Below are 22,116 nucleotides of genomic sequence, written 5' to 3' on the forward strand. Positions count from 1 at the left end.
TGAAGAAGAACTAAAGAACCTCTTGATGAAGGTGAAAGAGGAGAGTGAAAAAGTTGGCTTAAAGCTCAACATTCAGAAAACGAAGATCATGGCATCTGGTCCCATCACTTCATGGGAAATAGATGGGGAAATAGTGGAAACAGCGTCAGACTTATTTTTTTGGGCTCCAAAATCACTGCAGATGGTGATTGCAGCCATGAAATTAAAAGACACGTACTCCTTGGAAGGAAAGTTATGACCAACCTAGATAGCATATTGAAAAGCAGAGACATCACTCTGCCAACAAAGGTCCGTCTAGTCAAGGCTATGGTTTTTCCAGTGGTCATGTATGGATGTGAGATTTGGACTATAAAGAAAGCTGAGCACTGAAGAATTGATGTTTTTGAACTGTGGTGTTGTAGAAGACTCTTGAAAGTCCCTTGGACTGCAAGGAGATCCAACCAGTCCATCTTAAAGGAGATCATTCCTGAGTGTTCTTTGGAAGGACTGATGCTCTAGCTGAAACTCCAATACTCTGGCCACCTGATGCAAAGAGCTGACTCATTGGAAAATACCCTGATGCTGGGAAAGATTGAGGGCTGGAGGAGAAGGGGACGACAGAGGATGAGATGGTTGGATGGCACCGACTCAATGGACATGAGTTTGGGTAAACTCCAGGAGTTGGTGATGGACAGGGAGGCCTGGCATGCTGTGGTCCATGGGGTCACAAAGAGTCAGACACAACTGAGCAACTGAACTGAACTGAATGCTGACCTCTGCCAAGTTTCATGATAAGCCTTCACATCCTGACCAAAGGAGCTACAGTAGCTGGTGGAACCCCTCAGCTTCTTGAAGATTTATGTTCCGTGAAATCTGAGAGATTGTGAGAGAGGTACAGAGTCAGAAACTCTCATTTTTAGAATAGTCTGTACATGGAAAACCTGAAGAAATCGTGTTATGTGAGCCATTAAGGCAGAAGAGCCATAAAGGTAGCTCATATCATCATTCACAGGACACTTTTTCACGTTCAGTGCCAGTGGCAGGTGGGGAGTGGAGGAGTAATTAGAATGTTCTGAAAATTCTGACCAGATTTTTAAGACTTTGAAGATTGATTCCAAGAACTCTGCTTAGTTTCTAGGGATGACATGGAATAATGGGCCTTTGAGTTCAGAATCTTGTTGGCTTTGGTGATACCCTTAAGTAGCTTCTGAATAGAGGATCATAATAGTGGTTCTCCACATTTTTGCTTGGATTTTCCAATTGCATCCACAGCTTTTGTAATGAAAACCCTAAGTTTGTATATGTAATTCAGAGTCCTGAGTGGGGGCCAGTGCTCTAAGTGACAAGACTGTGGAATTTATGTTATAAGAATCTTATTTTACCTTGTTGGATAGCTTGGTTATTCAGCCATTTAGATGTCAATAATGCCAAATGTTGTAGGAGCTCAAATTATGTCAGAGTGAGTTTGACTACAATGAAATTTTTCTTGAGACTTGCAAGTTGCTTGCCTGCCATGAAAATACTTGTTTATTAATTACATGTCACACTTCCCCACTTTTAAACCAGCTCAGTATCTTTCCATGTGACCAGAAAACACTAGATCTTAGATGTTTCTAGAGAAACAGGTTCAATTTCCTGAGTCTATGAAATAAACTGACAACAAGCAGATTAACAGCGGAAAAGATATATACAAATTTATTCATCTGTATCCTAATAAGTTTAGAAAGTATGAGAAGCAAATTAATCAGATTTCTTTTTCTGAGACTTCTCAGTGCCTTTGAAATGTTTGACCACTGAACCCCTTTTCTCCCTGGAAAGCTCCTAGAACTAGTGTTCCATAGAATAGCATTTTGGGAAACCTTGTTGGAAAGAAATATCTTATTACTTCTAAGTACTCTGAGCACTGCTCTTCCTTCTTGAATAGCTTCTCAGATAGCTAGCCCTGTTTTCTTAATCTAAAAAGGAAAAGAAAACCCAAACATAAAACAGCCATACTATCTTCCCTGCAAATTCAGAGATACTGTTTTTATATATGTGTGTGAGAAGTCACTCATTCATGTCTGGCTCTTTGTGATCCCATGGATTGTAGCCTGCCAGACTCCTCTGTCCATGAGATTTTCCAGGCCAGAATACTGGAGTGGGTTGCCTTTTCCTTTTCCAGGGGATCTTCCTGACCCAGGGATCAAACCCAGGTCTCCTGCATTGCAGGCAGATTCTTTACCACTGAGCCACCTGGGAAGCTCATATATATATATAGCTATAACTATATATATAACTATATAACTATATATCGGAGAAGGCAATGGCACCCCACTCCAGTATTCTTGCCTGGAAAATCCCATGGACAGAGGAGCCTATAACTATATAACTATATATAGAGTTCCTTCCTCTTAAGTTACCCCTCTTTAGCTAAGATCTGGCAGTAGATGTGGAAATGCACACAGAACTGTTCATTTTTTTCGTCTAGCACACATATCAGTGGTCAAATTCTGTTACAACAGAGGTATGCAAATTCCTCGTGCTTTTGCCCTGACCATTGTTACCACATTTCCTTTCTGGGTCGGGGCTCGCTTTCTTTCTTTTCAATTACAGCATTTGCATCCTCCTACCAGTTCTTAGACCATTCAGATAATATTTTCTGCAAAGCAAAGAATATATCCTTTGTTCGATGACTGCACACTCAAAACAGCTTTCAACCAGTTGAAAACAGCTTGAATAGGTAGGGATTTGAGGTGTAAGAATTGAAGATGGAAATTTGTGGAGTTCAAATTGGGTATTCTTGTTTTTGTTGTTGTTGTTTAGTTGCTCAGTCGTGTGCAACTCTTCTGTGACCCCATGGACTGTAGCCCACCAGGCTCCACTGTCCGTGGGATCCCAGGCAAGAATACTGGAGTGAGTTGCCATTTCCTTCTCCAGGGAGTCTTCCACCTCAGGGATCAAACCTGCATCTCATTCACTGGCAGATGGATTCTTTACCACTGCGCACCCGGAAGCCCAAATTCTTATTTTAATTGTAATTTGAAGTTTATGAGTCTGCCTTTCACCCAGGGGACTCCTAGCTACTTTATAACTTTTGAATATGTTAATTCCTCACTGCTGCTGCTGCTGCTAAGTCGCGTCAGTCGTGTCCAACTCTGTGCGACCCCATAGATGGCAGCCCACCAGGCTCCCCCGTCCCTGGGATTCTCCAGGCAAGAACACTGGAGTGGGTTGCCATTTCCTTCTCCAGTGCATGAACGTGAAAAGTGAAAGTGAAGTCGCTCAGTTGTGTCAGACTCTTCGCGACCCCATGGACTGCAGCCCACCAGGCTCCTCCGTCCGTGGGATTCTCCAGGCAAGAGCACTGGAGTGGGGTGCCGTCGCCTTCTCCGAATCCCTCACTGGTGGGCTGTAATTGCAAAATGTATCCCAGAGGCCCACCAGGCACTAAGTATATGCGCACCATGGCTCAAGACTCTCGCAAGGGGCTTCCCTGGTGGTCCAATGCTTATGACTATTTTTGCTTTGCAAACTTTGCAAATAAGTTCATCTGTACCATTTTTCTAGATCCCAAATATAAGTGATATTATATGGTGTTTGTTTTTCTCTTTCTGACTTACTTCACTCTGTATGACAAGCTCTAGGTCTATCTACATCTCTGCAAATGGCACTATTTCAAAGAACTGCACATTTCTTAAGATTCATCTGTTAAAATCCTTTTCTGTTACTTAGAGGAGGAAAAGATTGATTGTAGTATCATTACTAATCAATCTTCCTCTTGTCATCATTTATTTAATAGAAAGGAATGTGCTCATGTGGTCATTAAATAACGAATAAACCAGCTTTACTGGTTCAGAGTATTCATGCAAAAGACTGGCTCTGGGTAACAGAGAGCCTTAAACAATGCTTGGGAGAATTGGGGCTTAATCTTGTGTGGAGTCTAAGGCCCTTGAGGAGGTACTTTTGGGACCAAAAGTACAAAGGATGCTAGTGTGGGAAGCAGTCCAGTTAGACTCTGACCTCCTCCTCGTCTGGGTTGAAATGGTACAGAGTAAATAGAGTAAGGGAGGAGAGAAGATTGCAGTGAGGAGGGGAATGGACCTGGGGAGCCTATCTCAGGTGCAATGGGAAAGTGAATTGAAGTTCACATGGGATGCTCTAGGGGAGGAGAGATTTCCCTCTACCTATCCAGGTTCGATTCCTGGGTCTATGAAATAGACTGACAACAGGCTGATTAACAGCAGAAAAGATATATACAGATTTATTAACTTTCCATATGGTATGCACAAGGGCATCACAGGGGATAAAAAGTGAATACCCAAAAAAGTGAGATTTGAGTACCTTATTATTTCCCATGGGCAGAGGAGCCTGGTAGGCTGCAGTCCATGGGGTCACGAAGAGTTGGACACAACTGATTGACTTCCCTTTCACTTTTCACTTTCATGCATTGGAGAAGGAAATGGCAACCCACTCCAATGTTCTTGCCTGGAGAATCCCAGGGATGGGGGAGCCTGGTGGGCTGCCGTCTATGGGGTCGCACAGAGTCAGACGTGACTGAAGTGACTTAGCAGCAGCAGCAGCAGCATACCTTATTATTAATAATGAAAGCAAGGGTGGGAAGGGCATAGGCCACTTAGGGGAGAATAAATGATTTTTAAGAAAGAACAGTAGGCTCTTAGAAGAGATGGGAGATGTGATGGTGTGTGATAAAGTTTGTCTGGGTGTGATGTTGCCTTCTGGTCTCCTCCCCTCTGATGAGAGTCAGTCTTGCCTGTATGATGAAACTCCCTAGGAGGAGATTTAGGACAATTAAGTTCTTTTTGTAAGATCTGTCATAGGCAGATAAGGGGAATTTAGAGAAAGCCTCTCCCTCCATTGCTGTTTTTAAGTGTCTTCAGCTTAAAATAATCAATATATCTAAGAGGCATATTTGGTGTGGCATGTCCTGAACTCCTTCACTGTCTTCTTTCTAAAGTTGAAAATGAAGTGTCATTGAAATGAAAGTGGAATTGCAACTTGAGACACAAGGACCATGTTTGAAACAGGAAAATAGGCTGGCAGCAGGTCAAAGAGGGATACAAGAGGACTTCCAAGTACCAGTGAGGTTCGATTTAAATAACTTGATCCTCACCCATCACATCGACAATAAAAAAAAAAAAAAAATAGACTTGGTGTTAAGATCACATGTTTTGGCCCACCTGCACAAACTAGAAGGATAAAAGATCTTCAATATAATAAACCAAAAAATTTTTTGTCTCATTGCAGCATGTGGGATCTTAGTTCCCTGACCAGGGATTGAACCCATGTCCCCTGCAGTGGAAGTGTGGCATCCTAACCACTGGACTGCCAGGGAATTCCCAAAAAAGTACTTTTATATTTGGAGCCAGCATGGTCACCTTGAGAAATTACATAATTTTTCAAGCAGCTCCAAGGACTTGAACATGAGTTTGTAGTAGCCTCAGCCAATGAGGTTTTGTACCTTTGCTGAGCATCTCTCAGTTAGCATCACTGTCTAACAGGAGTAGGAAGGCAGGATCAGGAGAGGTGACTGAGCATGTGATTAGCACCCTGCATATGGCGGGAGTGGCAGATTTAGGTGACAGAAAGGTCATACAGAAGTGTCTGACTCCCAAAGTCCAGTGTAGACAGGCAGACAGATGTTGCCAGGAGGGGGTAGATAGAGAGGGATGAATAGGTGCTGAGAGAGACCATCAGGTTCTTGGAGTTTCTGCATGACTAGGTTAAGGGAGGAGTAAACACTGATAGATAATGAGAAAGTCTCATGGAAAACCTTGTCAGAGGAGGAGATCAGAATGGCCAGGGCGGGGTTGAGAAGGGTATCTATGGCCAGGTGAAGGGGCTGTGAAATCAAGATAGGCCATCAGTGTGGATACTGAGGATAGCAAGAGAAGATAAAGGTAGAAACTTTGTGGTAGAAAATTTGTGGTTGGGGTCACTGGGGTATTTAGGTGTGTATTAGGGTTCAGTGATAGATAATGGCAATCATGTTACCCTCTCTCTGGCTGATCTTCCTTCCAAATAAAAGATATGTTAATGCAGTGAACCTTGAATGACTTTGTACAAATTGGAAATGTGATATAGAGGACAAAGTCTTCTCCAAGGAGAAGTGACTTATTAGAATTTCCACTGAATGGCTTCTCAGAAGGGTTGGGGGCCTCCAAGACCTATGAGTGTCAAATCCAGACTGTTAATTATTTTGGACTCTCAGTGGAATTTGTTTTTGTGGAAAATACTTCCAGCACTAAAAGCAACCAAACTCATAGTTCATTGTATTGTGTTCGGTTAGCAGTGTAACAGCAATTTATTTTTTTAGGGTTTTCAATATGTGCTTTTATGACCCACCAATCAAGTGTATTATAAATGATCCTTTGGCTTTTTAAAAATGAATAGTTATTTGACAATTTAAAATTTTAATTGATCATATTATTTTGTTAGTTTTTCTGTGAACATCTCTTTTAACATAGTTTTCTCCCTTGGATTTTATCCTAAGCAACTGTAAGAGATTTTAACCTGAACATGATGGAGGGAACTTTTGGAAATATTTATTTGCATTGTTTGTTGCTCTGGATATATAAGTGATGTGGGGACCTCTGGTGGCTTAGTTTATTTTTCCAGCTTAAAGAATGACTGGGTACTAAGTGAAAAGCTAGACTTAGAAGTCCAGTTGAAAAGGACGGAATCTAGTCAATTTTTTTCCTTTGACACTAGAGGTAATTGAGGCCTATAAAGGCTAAATGACATTTCCAGGATCTCGCATAGCAGAGCCAAGGCGTCAACCCAGGCCCATGCTGTCTCCGCACTGTGACATTGTCCTCTTGGAGAGGATGTTAAAAAAAAAATGTGAGAAGTAAAGTGACATTATCCTATGATTTCTGTCCATTTTATCCTAAAAATGTCCCTTGGGTCCATTCTGGCCTCTATATCCTCCCTCCCTCTGCTCATGTTATTACCATCACTCACGTTGATTGCAGTTGTCTCCAGGGCTCCTCCCTGCTCTGAGCCCCTTCCCCTTTGGTTATCCACTCCCTGCCACCGAAGTTACTGCTCAAAAACTCTGAGCCTCTTCCCCTTTGGTTATCCACTCCAAGAGTCGGGCCGACTGAGCGACTTCACTTTCAGTTTTCACTTTCATGCATTGGAGAAGGAAATGGCAACCCACTCCAGTGTTCTTGCCTGGAGAATCCCAGGGACGGGGGAGCCTGGTGGGCTGCCGTCTATGGGGTTGCACAGAGTCGGACACGACTGAAGCGACTTAGCAACGGCAGCTATTGACAAGATCATGCTTATCCTCAAAAACTCAAGATCAAGTGTTCGCTTTTCTGTAAAACCTCTTTGATTGCTTTTTCCAGCCCCTTGACCAAATTAATCATTTCCTGTCACTCATGCTCATACTCCAGGAGAGTTGTAAAATATGACAGGCCTTGGGCTGAATCCTGGTCATGTGACCTATATAACTTTAAGTAAGTTAATTAAGCCCTATCATTAAGGGTAATGATAGTTCGTGTGTGTTGTGTCAGTCTACCCTATTAAGATATGTATCTTCTTTAGAGCAGGAGTTAGGGTCCTGTTCTTACCTGATACATAGTAGGTGCTCAAAAAATCTAAAATGACTTAAATACAGTACCAGAACCTTGTTAATGTTAGAAGACTATAATCAAAAACAAGGGCAGTATCAATGAGGTATCACAGAATATCACGTGGAGAAAAAAAGTAAAATTTAAAATGATAAAGGAAAACATGATGTTAGACGAAAGATAGAAAGCCCACATAGGGTTAAAAAACAAGCAGAAGAAATGATAAAACAAAATTTGATCAAGTGATAAAGTATGACTGATATAGGAATGGATAGAGAAGATAAACTGCAAAAAACAAAGTGCTATTCCTAATAACATTTTCAAACACAAAGGCTGGGTGGGAGAAAAGGCAGCTTTGAGAATAAGATCTGAGCAGTTTCAGCTTTACAACTTCCAGAATTCCAGACATTGACTCATTTCATCCTCACCACAACCAGGGATGTGGGTGATCATAGCCCTCTTTTTAGAGTTGAGGAGACAGTTCAGAAAACTTAAAGGTCATAATAGTTAACATACAGAAAGACCCAGAGCTTGAATTCACATCTCCTGAGTCCAAGCACAGTGTGTTCTTTACATTTTATCTTGTAACCTGTGTGCTAGAAAGGCAGGGGATTTCATATAATGACAGCTTATAAACTAATTTATTTAGCAATTAAAGTATTAGGCCTCACAATTGTAATGGAAAGGTTTATTTGCCTTTCAGTTTATGCCTGTTCAAGTACCAAGTGATGAAGAAAGAAGTGATCCTGTCCTTTTTGCCAGTACAATCCGGAATGTAATGGCAGAGTAAGTATCTATATGTGATTGTAATCAGTAAATAGTTTTTAAATTATTGGTAAATGACATTTACTATTGTTTGAAGTTTTTGTTTTTTCTTTCTGAGGGCCTCATTCCCCAACTCATTTTGGTAAGGAAAAAGAATGTGCCCAGGAATGTAGTCAGTAAGACAGTCTATAAATATTTTCCCAGATGTAACCCCAAACTATTGGTAACGTGCCTCTGCCAGAATGGGAGCAGGAAGGGTACATGACCCAGAAGAAACCAGCCAGTGACTTCCAAAGGATGGATTCCCCCAACCTGGCCTGTCACCATCAGCCAAAGATGGTCTGAGCCGTTCGTGCCATGACCCACCTTCTATCCTCTCAGCCTCCATGTAGCTGCTGAGGTTGGGTGTTTCAAAGGCATAAATGATTACAGCACTGAAAAGGAAAAAGTCTGCAAGGAATGCACTAGCTGCCTAAAAAAGGGGAAAAGTCACCCTCACTAAGGGGATGGATATAATTTAGGATTTAGAAACTGCAAAACATAAGCCAAGTGTTTTCCTGCACATAAAGGAGTTTTAACTGATTGCTCTTCTGATTATATAAATTACCTCTCCTCCTATAATGAAAGAGTGTTATATTGAGTTCATTTTTTCTCAAAAACCCTGATGAACTTTTTTGCCAACCCAATACTGTCCTCACCACCCAGGCAGTCTCAGAGCCCTCCAGGTGTGTACACGCTTTCCCAGCACCACCTCCCTCAGTCATGTCCAGCAGTGGGTTTGGAGCTAATAAACCAGCTGTATTTATTCTCTTAGTGAAAATGCAATGAGAACTCTGAATTTAGCTTCATAGCTGAATTTGGCATTATAAACAAGATTATATACATTATATCAGTATGTTTATGTATATTATATATATTAATACTTCACAGGAAACTAACTTTATTTTCAAAAAAATAAATGTCTAAGTCTTTGGCTGAAAAAGTTTTGTTACTGTATGTCCCAGCATGTAGTTGATTTACCTAGTTTCTTGAGCAGCTACAAAATTTGCTTTGATATTGTTTTCTTCCCTCTTCCCTTGTGTTTTCATAGTAGCTTATGTCCAAAAGTTAGGAAGGAAGATAAGTATAAGGAAATGACATAATTTATATGAGATATTTTGGCTTCCTGAAATGTCTAAAAACATTTTTTTGTGTGTGCCTAAAAACAGAGGAAGGATTTGTTTAAGCATCCTTTTCCTGGATTTGGAGGCATGGAGGTAGAAGGGCCTTGGATAAAGAATAAGGAAGCAGATTTCCCTGGTGGTCCAGTAGTTAGGACACCATGCTTCCAGCACAGGTGGTGCGGGTTCAATTCCTGTTTGGGGAACTAAGATCCCATATGCTGCATAGGGTGACCAAAAAAATAAAAAGAGCAAGAAAGACCTCAATTAGTTGCACAAGGTTGGACAAGTTCCTTCCAAGGCTCCTTTCCTCATGTGTAAAAGTGGGAGTTCTAATCCTTGCTTGGCCTTTCTCATGGTTTTGGTTATTATGAGAGTCAAGTAGGAAAGTATTTGTTGAATGCATTTGAAATGGTAAAGAGCCAAGTCAAAGTAAGTCATGGTGGTCGACCACCAATAAATATTTACCAAGCGCTATGCTAGACCATTTACTTGTGTTATGTAACATAATCTTCACAGCAGCTCTGAGACAGGTGAGGAACAGAGGCTCTGAGGGCAAAGTGTTTTGTTCAAGACCATGGTGGATAGTGAGAGTCTCTGGCATGCATGCTCCATCACTAAGTCAGGTTCAACTCTTCTGCGACCCCATGGACTGTAGCCCGCCAGGCTCCTCTGTCCATGGGATTTTCCAGGCAAGAATACTGGAGTGGGTTGCCATTTCCTTCTCCAGGGGAACTTCCCCACCCAGGGCTTGAACCTGGGTCTCCTGCATTGGCAGGCAGGTTCTTTACCACTGAGCCACCAGGGAAGTGAGAGTCTCTTGACTGGGATTCAGAGCCATACTTCATGTTACCAAAGCCCAAGTTCTTGACTGTTTTGTTCTGTTCACTGTTATAATTCCTGAAATGTTTTTTAATTCTTCATATTTTTTACACCAAATAGTTATTAATCAAAACAGCTTAGTTGCAGGTAAGAAAAAAATGTTTCTTTATATTGCATTCATTGAAAATTTAATGTTCTTAGCCATGATTCAGCAAAATCAAATAACAGCTGATGACATAATGTTATGATTGTCACTGAATAGGTGTGAATAAAACTTTAGCCAAGAGGGATCTGCAGGAAATTTATGTACTGCACAGGTGTTCTTCTTGTCACTCAAGTGTCTTTTTTTTTTTTTTTGGACTTGCCAGCCTTGGTTTTATTTATTTTTTTTTAAATTTTATTTTATTTTTAAACTTTACATAATTGTATTAGTTTTGCCAAACATCAATCAAGTGTCTTTTCAAGTTCTTGTTAATATGTATTTTTGCCAAGTCTGGTTCCCTATTAGTAGATCTCTGAGCAGGAGGGAGGTGGTTGGAGTTGTGCACCTGTTTGAGGATGGAGGGTGTTTAGGTTTGTAAGAAATATGATCTTATTATCAGTTCTGTTCAGTATTTTTTGAAGATTGCTGGGTAACAAGAAGACAATCTTCAAACTTAAAAGATGAAAAAATGCAGATGACTAGTGATCTGTATAAACTATTCACTTATAATATCTAGGTGTCATTTATCTGTTTAAATATCATGTCCATAGGGATTCTTAGTTGGTCTTTAAAATAACCAGGGTTATTTAAGGAAATGGCGGGTTGCCATTTCCTTCTCCAGGGGATCTTCTTGACCCAGTGATCAAACCCGTGGCTCCAGCCATCTCCTGCATTGTAGGCGGATTCTTTACCACTGAGCCACTAAGGAAGCCCACAGTAACCCAGTGGAGGAAGTGACTATTCTACGCACAGATGAGAACAATGAGGCTTAGGTTAAGTGCCAAAAGTGCCACAGCTGGTAAAAGACTCCATAGAGTCTTGAACTTAAGTTTTCTCATTACTTTCCATGGACTGAAGTCAACTACTATTATCATTGTAGTCAAAGCACAAAACTGGTGAACTGGCAGAGCACACAGACATGAGGAGATTGACTTGGGCCACAGGAAATCTGTGAAGTAAAGAAATATGTGTCTTTGGCAATAACAAGCCAAAGCCACTGGTTCAAAAGGTAGTAAATACTTTTCCATTTACTGTTTGTTGACCAATTCAAGCTTACTGAAAAATCATCACCTTTTTAAAAAAGTTGAATTTGTTTGCTTTTTAATACTTTATAGAGCTCTGAAAATTCCAGTAACAGATCACACCTACGAAGACTGCAGATTGATGATTTCAGCTGGCCAGTTGACACTGCCTATGGAAGCTGGGTTGGTGGAATTTACCAAAATCAGCCGGAAATTGAAGTAAGCATATTTTTAAATCACCACACTTTCCTAAAGGTGTCTGAAAGAGATCTGAAATCCTGTATGTTTATTTTCTTTGGTTTCATTACTGCCTAGCTCTAGAACCTACATGGTGTTTATTAGGAAAGCCATTTAGTTTATACAATTTTGTTTTTTAAAGAAATGCTACTTCAGAAATGTTTGTTAGTAGTGGGAGAACAAGAGATAGTAAACATGGGTCAGCACAAATCTGCCTCTCTACTCAGAAACGGCTCAGAGCAGTCAGTCAGTCCTGCCACCTTCTTATGAGAAGTATGGCATAGGGACTTCCCTGGCTGTCCAGTGGTGAAGACTTTGCCTTCCAATGCAGGGGTTGGAGTGCACCCCTGGTTGGGGTGTGAAGATCCCATATGCCTCACAGCCAAAAAATCAAAACATAAAACAGAAGCAATATTCTAAAAATTCAATGAAAACTTTAAAAATGGTCTATATAAAAAAAGAGAAGGATGGCACAGTTATATGGTACTGGCATGAGGTGGTCAGAACTTCTCATGTGAAATAGGAATTGACTTGCAGAGTAGCAACTCTGATCATCATTACATTTTAAATACTTCCCTAGATCAACCTTCTCCTTCTGGGCACATAATTTTTTTTTTTTTAAGGCAAAATACTCCTTTGTGATTTTATGATCTAGTTTAAGACTGTTTAGAACATTCCCTTTGTAGTTCATGGTATGAAGGTGTAGCTTCCTCATCCCTCTCTGATTACAGTTCATTGTTTTCAGCTGCATCAGGGATCTGCAGAATTTATTACTTCAGTAGACCTTGGCATCCTCTCTTGGAGGGAGCTGCAGAACCAGTTACTGTATTAAAGTTCAAAAATAACAAAAAATATTTTGGGAGCTTCTGTGGTGGTCTAGATTAAGAATCTGCCTGCCAGTGCAGGGGGCATGGGTTTGATCCCTGGTCTGGGAAGATCCCACATGCCAAGGAGCAACTTAGCCCGCGGGCAATTAACTACTGAGCCTGAGCTCTGGAGCCCATGTGCCTTAGAGCTCATGCTCTGCAACAAGAGAAGCCACCACAATGAGCAGCCCAGGCACCGCAATGAAGAATAGCATCCGCCCTCACCACAACTAGAGAAAGCCTGAGTCCAGCAACAAAGACCCAGCGTAGCCACATATAAATAAATAAGATTTAAAAAGAATATTTTTTGATAATTGATGTAGGAAATACTATTTATATCTTCTACATAACAATGTTGTGATATTATATTTTTACAATATTCCTATAGATATGAAAACTTTAGTTAGTCAATGAACTTAGATGTAGAAGTATGTGTTAAGTCACCTGTTTAATTCTATAGGATGTGATATAAGCCACAGTATATTTTCCAGGGTTTTAAAGTTTTTTATAACTAACATTGGAGGAAGTGTGCATAGTCTAATGAATCCCCCATCACAACATTTTGTGAAATGTGAGCCCATTATCAGCTGGAAAACACCTTGAAAGCAAGAATTATATCTTTTTTTAAAACAACTCAGTAAGTATTGTTGACTTACTAAGTACTATTTAGATTAAAATGTGAGTCCTTGTTTTCTTCTCAGGAATCATTTATTATCCTACCACATTGCTCATCCTCCCAGTTACTTTTCTTTCTCTCAGATACTTGGGATAATTACAGTTATGCTAATACTCTTAAAAAAAATCAGAAGTCTGTAATCATATCCAATATGTGCTTTAAAATAATTCATTTTATTCTCCTTTTCAGATATTAACACTTCAAACACAGACACATGAATAAAATAGCACTCACAAAATGTCCATGTGGGTTGTGAAGGGCTAATAACGTGTCTTCATAACTCTTTGTTTAGATTGGATTGGGATGGAATTCGAAAGCATTTGGATGAGTATGCCGCTATTGCAAGTTCCTCAAAAGGAGGAAGAATTGGCATTGAAGAATTTGCAGAGTATTTGAAGTTGCCTGTTTCAGATGTCTTGAGACAACTTTTTGCACTCTTTGACAGGGTAGGTTAAAGTTTAATCTTTAACATTTTTATTTCACAAGTCCCCACAGAATATAAATCAGCATGGCAGGCATTAGAAAAACTTGCTAGGTCACCGTTAAAGAACAAGACTGAGCCCATAGTTGAATTGTATGATTTTGATTTTTTCCCCTTAACAGTAGTAGTAGTAGCACTAGTAGTAATAATAATAGTAATAGAATAATAATTGTGAATATGTGTATGGCAACAATTATGAGTGTCTATTTTTTATTTTTATTTTATTATTGAAATATAGTTGCTTTACAAATGTTGTGTTAGTTTGTGGTGAATCAGCTATATGTATTCATATATCCCCTCCTTCTTGAGCCTCCTTCCCATCCCACCCCCCAAACAACTGTGGTTTCTGTTTCTTTTAAACTCCAGGTCAGAAATAAATATTGTCACCATATAACCATATTTGTGTATAGAATTGGAAAGGTTTATATAATTAGCAAGAATTTTAAAATTTATGTCAAAATCATGCATTGATGACATTGGAGGCACTGTTCTATTCTGAAGGTTTCTGGACTTTCCCCAAAACATCTGAAGACCAAATAGATTTTAGTTTATTTATAACAAAGTTTTTAATTAAAGCTTGACTGTTTGTCCTTATAGTGGGGATTCAGTTTTCTGCTTATGAATATGTATGTACACGGAGTTAGATAACTGAATTGTCAAAAGTTTCCTTAGGAAAAATGCATCAAGACTTCAAGTTCTCTTTCTTTCAATTTGTTCTTTTAATACATAAAACTTACAGTAAAACTCACTTTATGATTATAGTTTTGTGAATTCTAACAAATGCGTAGAAGCGTGTAACTACCACCACATTCAAGATACACAATAATTGGGGGAAAAATTCCCTGTAGGTATGCTTTTGTAGTCAGGCCCTTCCCTCACTTTTAACTGCTGGCAGTCACTCCATCCCTTTAGATTTACCTTTTCCAGATGCCATACAAATAGAATCATTTGTATATCCTTTTGGGTCTGGCTTCTCTCATTCAGCATAATGCATCTGAGATCCAGCCATATTGTTGCCTGTATCAGTAATTTGTCTCCTTTTATTGCTGAGTGGTATTTCTATTGTGTACCACACTTGGTGTATCCATTCCCCAATTGAGGAACATTTGGTTTCCAGCTTGGGGCTATTATGAATATAACTGTTCAAAGTGTTCACATATAGGTTTTTGGGTGAATGTAGATTTTCCTTTCACTTGGGCAAACACTTAGGATTGGTTAAATACTTGGGGTTGTGATCTTTTTATTTTGCATTCATTCCTGAAGGATATTTTGGTTGTACATATATAGAATTCTGTATAGAGTTCTTCCCTTTCAACAATTTAATAATTTCATCTTTTGCCTTCAGGCCTCCATGATTGCACTGCTTAACTAGTTGTTTTTCAACTACCTCCTGCTTGCAAGAGATAGTGCTTGCTTCCACCGCCCGCCCCCCCCCCCCGCCCCGCCCCCCGCCGCCCCGCCTTCTGTAGGGGAAAGGGAAGTCTTTAAAAAAATTTTTTTTTACATTATTATTATTATTTTGGCTACAAGGCATGTGGGATCTTTAGATTCCCCGACCAGGGATTGAACCCATGCCCCCTGCATTGGGGGCAGTCTTAATGCCCCTGCAGTCTTAATCACTGGACTGCCAGGGAAATCCCAGAAGTAGTGATTTTTGAATTTCAATGAGAGTCTGTGATTGTAGTGAGAAGGAGAGATAGGCTGCCCTGGGATCATTCCATCCTGGCTGGCACCAGAAGTCCCAGTTCTCTATCTACCACTGGGAAAAGATACTTTGCAAAGAAATTATAGCTTGATGACAGAAACCAGGACAGAGCTTGCTTTTTTTTCTTCTTACCCAGAGCTCATTAATGTTCCTAATAACTTACTCTGTGATCTCTTAGATGAACTATTCTTTAACATGAGGCAGATAAGCAACCGTCTTCTGTATGAATTGTGCAAACCTCCCTTCCGGGCTTACTGCAGCATACAAATAACCTTTCCTTGTCCAAGAACAGGTCATGTATCACTGCGATGGTGCTGCTAAAAAGTGTAATGAAGATTTAAGGGAAAGGAGAGATAAATTACTAGATGTAACTGTGCAAATTGGGAAAAGAAAGGCTCTTTTCATTTGTACCATTACTTGTGTTTCTATGAGATTTATATAGCATCTTTTGGTATGGCTCTGGGAACAATAAAAGCAATCTTAAAGTTTTTAGAAATATGAACTTGGTGACAGGAAGGAATATGGCAGGGACGTACAAATAAGGACAGAAAGTGCGGAAATGGAAAGTGACATGAAACAGGGACCAAGGAAGTTCAGAGCACAGCAGACGTTATGCTTGTCAAGATTTTTAATCAAGATTAAAAATAATCTCTATAGAGGTTGCCCCACCTTTCAGGTGTTGAAGTGTCATAACAGCAGTGAGAGGATTGTATTGACACCAGTTCTGTCTTTGGTGACTAATGATACCTGCCAGTGGCCTCATTGTTTCTATAGCACTGGATGTACGGGAAGATTTGGGAGTAGGGAAGGGAGTGTAAACCAAGGATTACAATAAACCCTCGTAAGCCAGCGTGACTCACTCTGATCTAGAGAATACAATTGACTCCAAGCAGTTTGGAGACTGGTGAGCCTTTGTGGCCAATGTGATCAATCACAATTTTGCATGCATTCCTTCATCACATACCAATTATTTCTGTGAGTTTTCTTCATTTCTTTGTGTAGTGTGTAGACTTGGCTTTGGATATAGACCATGAGTTGGTCTTTAAAACACTTTTGATCTCCGGCACCCTGGAAGGTAGAGAAGATAATCTGGAGAATTAACAAAGAATGCATTTGACCTTTCTTTCCTTCTTCCTTTCCTTCTTTCCTTTCTTTTCTCTCTATCTCTTCTTTCTCTTTCCTTTTTTGTTTTTCATATACCTGCATGTCTGAGCCTGTGAAGATTTGCTTTGTTTTGAGAAGCTGAACTATGCAGTCATTGCCACACCCTGTGCATATCCCAGGCTCTCTGAGAGATTTAGCTGGGGAATGTGTGTGTGTATGTGTGTGTTCCACAGGAAAGACAAAGAAGTTCAGTAATGTCATAGTTTGTTTCTGTCTGAGTAGCTTATCTTCCTAAACTCAGTGTTTATGAGGGGTGGGGGAGGAAGAAGGGTGGGAAAGAGAGAGGGTGGGGTGTTCCTCTTGTTCTTTCAGTAGCTATAAATTCTTGCAGGGCAGAGGGCTCCTCCCATGTGCCTTTCCCAATTTATCCTCCTTTCCCCCTTTTTTTCTTTACTTCTCTCAGTCTCTCCCCAAGTCTTGTGCAGTTGTGGTTGGTATTTGGGGGAAGCAGAGAGACCTAAGTATCTCTCCACATTCCCTTACTCTTTTTTTCCCACATACATTCCTGGCTAGTCTGCAAAAAACTTCTTAATGGTTTTCATTTCAGTCTGGTTCCTGAAAAAAAAAAATTCTGTCTATTCAGTTCCTTCTGATAGTCTCACACATTCTTTTAGACTGTCAGATATGTGATGGCAGATAATTTAAAGGTTCAACAGAAATATGGCCTTCATGATCCAAAGCATGGCATGGTTCAGTAGTTTGGGATCATTTCCTTAGGAGAAGTCTCATCTCTTTGACAAAAAAGGAAAAATACCCTTTTGCTCGTTAGGTTTCATTCACCCTCTTTATTTTCCTGAATGTACACTGAACTCTCTAGATCAGAGGGTGATTTGGATTAGCCACAGAGTTCAGATGAGTTAGAGCTGAGAGCTGAGACAATAGTTTAAAATAGTGGCTTCTCAATATTTTTTATATTCATAATTCAGTTTTCAAGACTAGATTTTTTTGCCAGCACTCTCAAAGGGATTTAAATGCACTTAATGGGACTGAGAAACAATACTGGCTAAGTCAGAAATGATTATAACACAGTCATTTTTACAGTTATAATAGTGTCCACACAGCATCACTTTATTTCATTCATTCTTCAGTGCTGTATCCTTGAGCTGAACCTGTGCTGCCCTGCCAGCAGTATTTTATATACCCATGAGACAAAGTTCTCAAATGTTTTAGAACGCATGTTGTCTCTTTGTTGCTAGTTTGACAATATACCATGTTATCCACCTCTTACTAGGGACAAGTCACATCTCGTCTAGGCTACATCTCATGATACATTCAGTGTAATGCTCCACCTGGCACCTATCACCATGCATATGTATATGTGTGCTCAGTCATGTCCAATTCTTTGCAACCGCATGGACTGTAGCCCTCTAGGCTCCACTGTCCTTGGAATTTTTCCAGGCAAGAATTCTGGAGCAGGTTGTCATTTTCTACTCCAGGGGATCTTCCCAACCTGGGGATTGAACCCACATCTCTCGTGTTCACTGCTGGCAAACCTGTATTTCAACAGTTAGCAGACTTTTTCAGCAAAGAGCTAGATAGTAAATGGTTTTGACTCTGTGGGACATTTGGTCCTAAACTTTGAGCACAACTTGCACAACTGAATAAAATTGTTAATCCACCCCACTTAGAAGATTTTTTCTGTTTATTTCCAGTCACTTAAGCCTCTTAAGTACCCTTTCCTAACTCTCAGCATGGAAATCTGTATAATACAGCACCCTACCTTCTCTCCCCAGCACCCTACAGGGAATGGCAAGCAAGGATGCTTATTATTGTTGGCTCATGATTTAACACTTGAACTAATGTCAAGAACAGAGCATACAGGAAGAACTTGGGATAAAGAAACACATTCATTCCACACAATGAGAAACAGTCCTAAAAGATCTCCAGAAAATTTGTAATAGTCAAAAGTGCTGGATTGTCAAAGTGCTAAAGTACACACACATCTTTCCTGTCTAATATTTAAACAAAGTACATAGTAAAACCAGAAGAATTAAGTACTGGCTAGAAGGCAGAAATGGGAAAAATCATGATACTTTTCACATTTTTTTACAAAATGGAAATATCTAAATTTTCTTAGCCTGTGGTCTCTCGTGTGCATAATGGTTTTGGTAAAAAGACTGAACTTGTGGCAGACTATAGCTGAGTGATTAGTTCCTGTCATCTTTGTAGATGAATGATATACCACTAATTAGAAATGGGGAGGATGTCAATAAGAAGTAGACAGATATGGCGAGAATAAAGATTCAGAGTGACCTCTTTTAAATCAGATGTGGAACAGTGGTCACCATGAACCCTGACTGCAGTCCTTCAATCCAGTCCTTAAAATTTACCAGCATATTTTATTTTCATCTGTTTAGAAAATATAGAAAGTAACAGTAAACTACACTTGATGGATGAGATCCAGTCTGATGCTTGTTTTATAAATAAAGCTTTATTGGGGCACAACCATGCTCATTTATTTACGTACTGCCCATGTCTGCTTTCTTACACAATGCCAGACATGAATAGTTGCAACAAAGAGTGAAGTCTTCTCTCCTTTAATTTTTAATTGAAGTATTAGTTGACTTATAATGTTGTGTTAGTTTCTGGTGTACAGCAAAGTGATTCAGCTATATTTACATATTCTTTTTCAGATTCTTTTCCATTATAAGTTATTATAAGATACTAAATATAGGTCTCTGTGCTATATAGTAGTACTTTGTTGTTTATCTGTTTTACATACAGTAATAGGTATCTGTTAATCCCAAACTCCTAATTTACCCCTCCCCTAGCTCCCCTTTCTTCTACCCTTTAAACTTCCAGTTCAGGTTTGATATGTACTTTAATATTTCATAACTCATATGAAAAGAACTCATCTTGATTCTAATCTCATTTAATAGAATTTGTTATATGAAATATACTCTAAAGCTCATATGATATAATTAACAGAAGAAGGATATAACTTTCTGAGTGGACTAGATGAACATTTCTATCCAGTTGTACAAGCCATCCTGAAAGTTGGACGGTCCTATATGACCAACCATTTCCCTCTTCAGTTCTCAGGTTAACTCAGTCTCCCCGTGTAGTCCATCATAATATTGGGTGGGCCAAAACATTCATTTGAGTTTTCTGTAACATTTGACTAACCCGATATTTTCCCTCCCTGAATGTTCTAAATATCCTTTTTTTTTTTTTTTTTATGTACTAAGAATTTTTATTGGATTATTGTTGCTTGGAGGGGAGGAAATGGCAACCCACTCCAGTAATCTTGCCTAGAAAATCCCATGGACAGAGGAACCTGGAAGGCTACAGTCCATGGGGTCATAAAGAGTTGAATACAACTGAACATACACACACACACACAGTTGCTTTACAATGTTGTGTTAGTTTCTGCTGCACAGCAAAGTGAATCAGTGTTCATATATCCCCTCTTTTAAGGATTTCCTTCCCACTTAAGTCACCACAGAGCACCCAGTAGAGTTCCCTGTGCTATACAGTTATCTGTTTTATTTAGAAATATTCTTTCAAGCATGAGAATTATATGCTTTCTTTTTGGCTTCGCAGTGTGAATCTACCGAGGAGACACTTAGAGGAAACAGGAAGGAGAGGGCATTGATTAAAGCTTAACTTTTTTATTGGAGCAAGTGAGCAGTTGCTGGCCTCCTCAAAGAGTATAAGGATGTAAAGAATAGGGCTTTGTAAAGAGCAAATTGTGTCAGACCAATTTAATTTCCTCCTATGACAGAGTGACAGTCCAAGATGATAAAGAAGAAATATATATTATCTATATGGACTCTAGAAAGGCTTTTGATTTCATGCAACATGACATTCTCATCAATAAATTAGGAAGGTCTGGTTCAGATCATGTTGCAGTGAGGTGAAAGCCCCACTTGACAGAGAGGCTTCACTGAAAGTGGGAGCCATGTGTCCTTCTGTGTTTTACCCACTGCAGTCCCCCCACCTTGGAATCCTGTCTGGAGGAGCAACATACTTGATAGTTTGTCGAAATACTTTTGAAAACAAGACAGTATGTCAAAGCAAAAATAAGAGTAAGTAAGGATGTCTTTAAAAGTTATAGAATCAGACCCAAGAAAAAGATGAGATTAAATTCATATATTGCATAAAAATACTCAGGCACGAGAAGGAAACAGAATGCAAGAATGAAGCTGCTACTTCATAGCACATGAAGATCTAGACTCAGAATTCTAGAGCTGAAAGGATGATTAGTGTGAAATTGCCCATCTTCCTCATTTTGCACAAAGCTTCCAGCTCAAGAGAGGAAGTTGCATGCTCAAGACTACACAGCTAGTTAGTTACAGGACTGGGAGCAGAAGTCCTAGTTCAGTATTCTTTTTACTACAGACTGTCTCTGGACTTTTTAAAAAATAACTTTCTTGAGGCATATTTTACGTTCAGCTATTTTAAGCATACAGTTCTATGATTTTTTTATTGTTTACCATAAATCAGTTTTAGAGTTTTTCTATTATTATTCCTTGTGTCCTTAACTGTTCATTCCTGTTACCTACTTATCTCCCGTCCCTAGGCAACCACTGTAGAGTTGTAAGTCCCCGTGTGTTATTCTAGACTTGGTCTAGAATCAAGACTAGAGATTTTCTGTCTGTATAGATTTGCCTCTTCTGGACATTTCAATGAATGGAATCCTATGATATATAGTCTCGTGTCTGGCAGTTTTTGAGGTCCATCTGTGTTGTTGCATGTATCAGTAATTTCACCCTTTTTATTGCCAAGTAGTTCTCTATTATATAAATATATCATATTTTGTTTATTCATTCACCTGTTAATGGATATTTAGGTTGTTGCTACTTTGGAACTATCATGAATAGTGTTGCTAATAGCATCTGAGTATCACTATTGACTTTTTAAGTTCAATAAGTTCAGTAACTCTTCCCTCCTCAAACTGAGGTTAAATTTTCCATTGAATGTGGCCTCTTCCCCTACTCTTTCTCTCCAGATCTGGGCAGTAGAGTTTTCCCAGACAGCAACCAAAGTTCCTATTAATGGTCTAATAAATAGCCATAGGGGATTAAATAGTCCAGAGAAGAAAAGGCTTGTTAATCTAATAACAGTCTTTTATTCCATGATGGCTTATGAGAAACTGTTAGCCAAATGCTCTCTATCTTCACAGAAAATAAATGAGAAGAATTGGATTTAAACTTCAGCAAAAAACACTTAGATGGGCATAAGGAGGCACATTTTATATGGCAATGGATGCTGTCAAGTTAATTTTGCAATATTATAAAAGCAAAGCCCATGTAATTTCCTCAGAGAGAAGCTTATATGAATGGATTTAAATCTGTCTGAGGCCAGATGGCCCCTTGTAATCCCCTAAAGGGAAGAAGTCCTTTTGTGGTGCTTCCTCAATGTGGTAAAGGAAGACATTTCGCCTTTGGTATTTACAGAGACCATTTCATGGTGCCCCTGAGACCAGTTATTGGAGTCCTAGTGCCATAAAACTAGTTGGCA

General features: G+C 39.5%; 1 protein-coding gene and 1 non-coding gene across 2 annotated transcripts in view; one reads left to right on the forward strand and one right to left on the reverse strand.

The window, feature by feature from the left end:
* The window catches only part of LPCAT2 (lysophosphatidylcholine acyltransferase 2), a 72,727-nt gene that overhangs the window by 18,517 nt on the left and 32,094 nt on the right, over positions 1 to 22,116 (forward strand). Inside the window, exons 9-11 of the mRNA XM_019980002.2 lie at positions 8,257 to 8,339; positions 11,618 to 11,743; positions 13,596 to 13,749. Coding sequence (XP_019835561.2) covers positions 8,257 to 8,339; positions 11,618 to 11,743; positions 13,596 to 13,749 — 363 coding nt within the window. The remainder of the gene's footprint in view (positions 1 to 8,256; positions 8,340 to 11,617; positions 11,744 to 13,595; positions 13,750 to 22,116) is intronic.
* Positions 10,215 to 10,286, reverse strand: TRNAG-GCC (transfer RNA glycine (anticodon GCC)). The gene has a single exon. It is a non-coding gene; the product is annotated as a tRNA-Gly (tRNA).

This window comes from Bos indicus, chromosome 18 (genome assembly GCF_029378745.1).
Source record: "Bos indicus isolate NIAB-ARS_2022 breed Sahiwal x Tharparkar chromosome 18, NIAB-ARS_B.indTharparkar_mat_pri_1.0, whole genome shotgun sequence".
NCBI classification, from domain to species: domain Eukaryota; kingdom Metazoa; phylum Chordata; class Mammalia; order Artiodactyla; family Bovidae; genus Bos; species Bos indicus.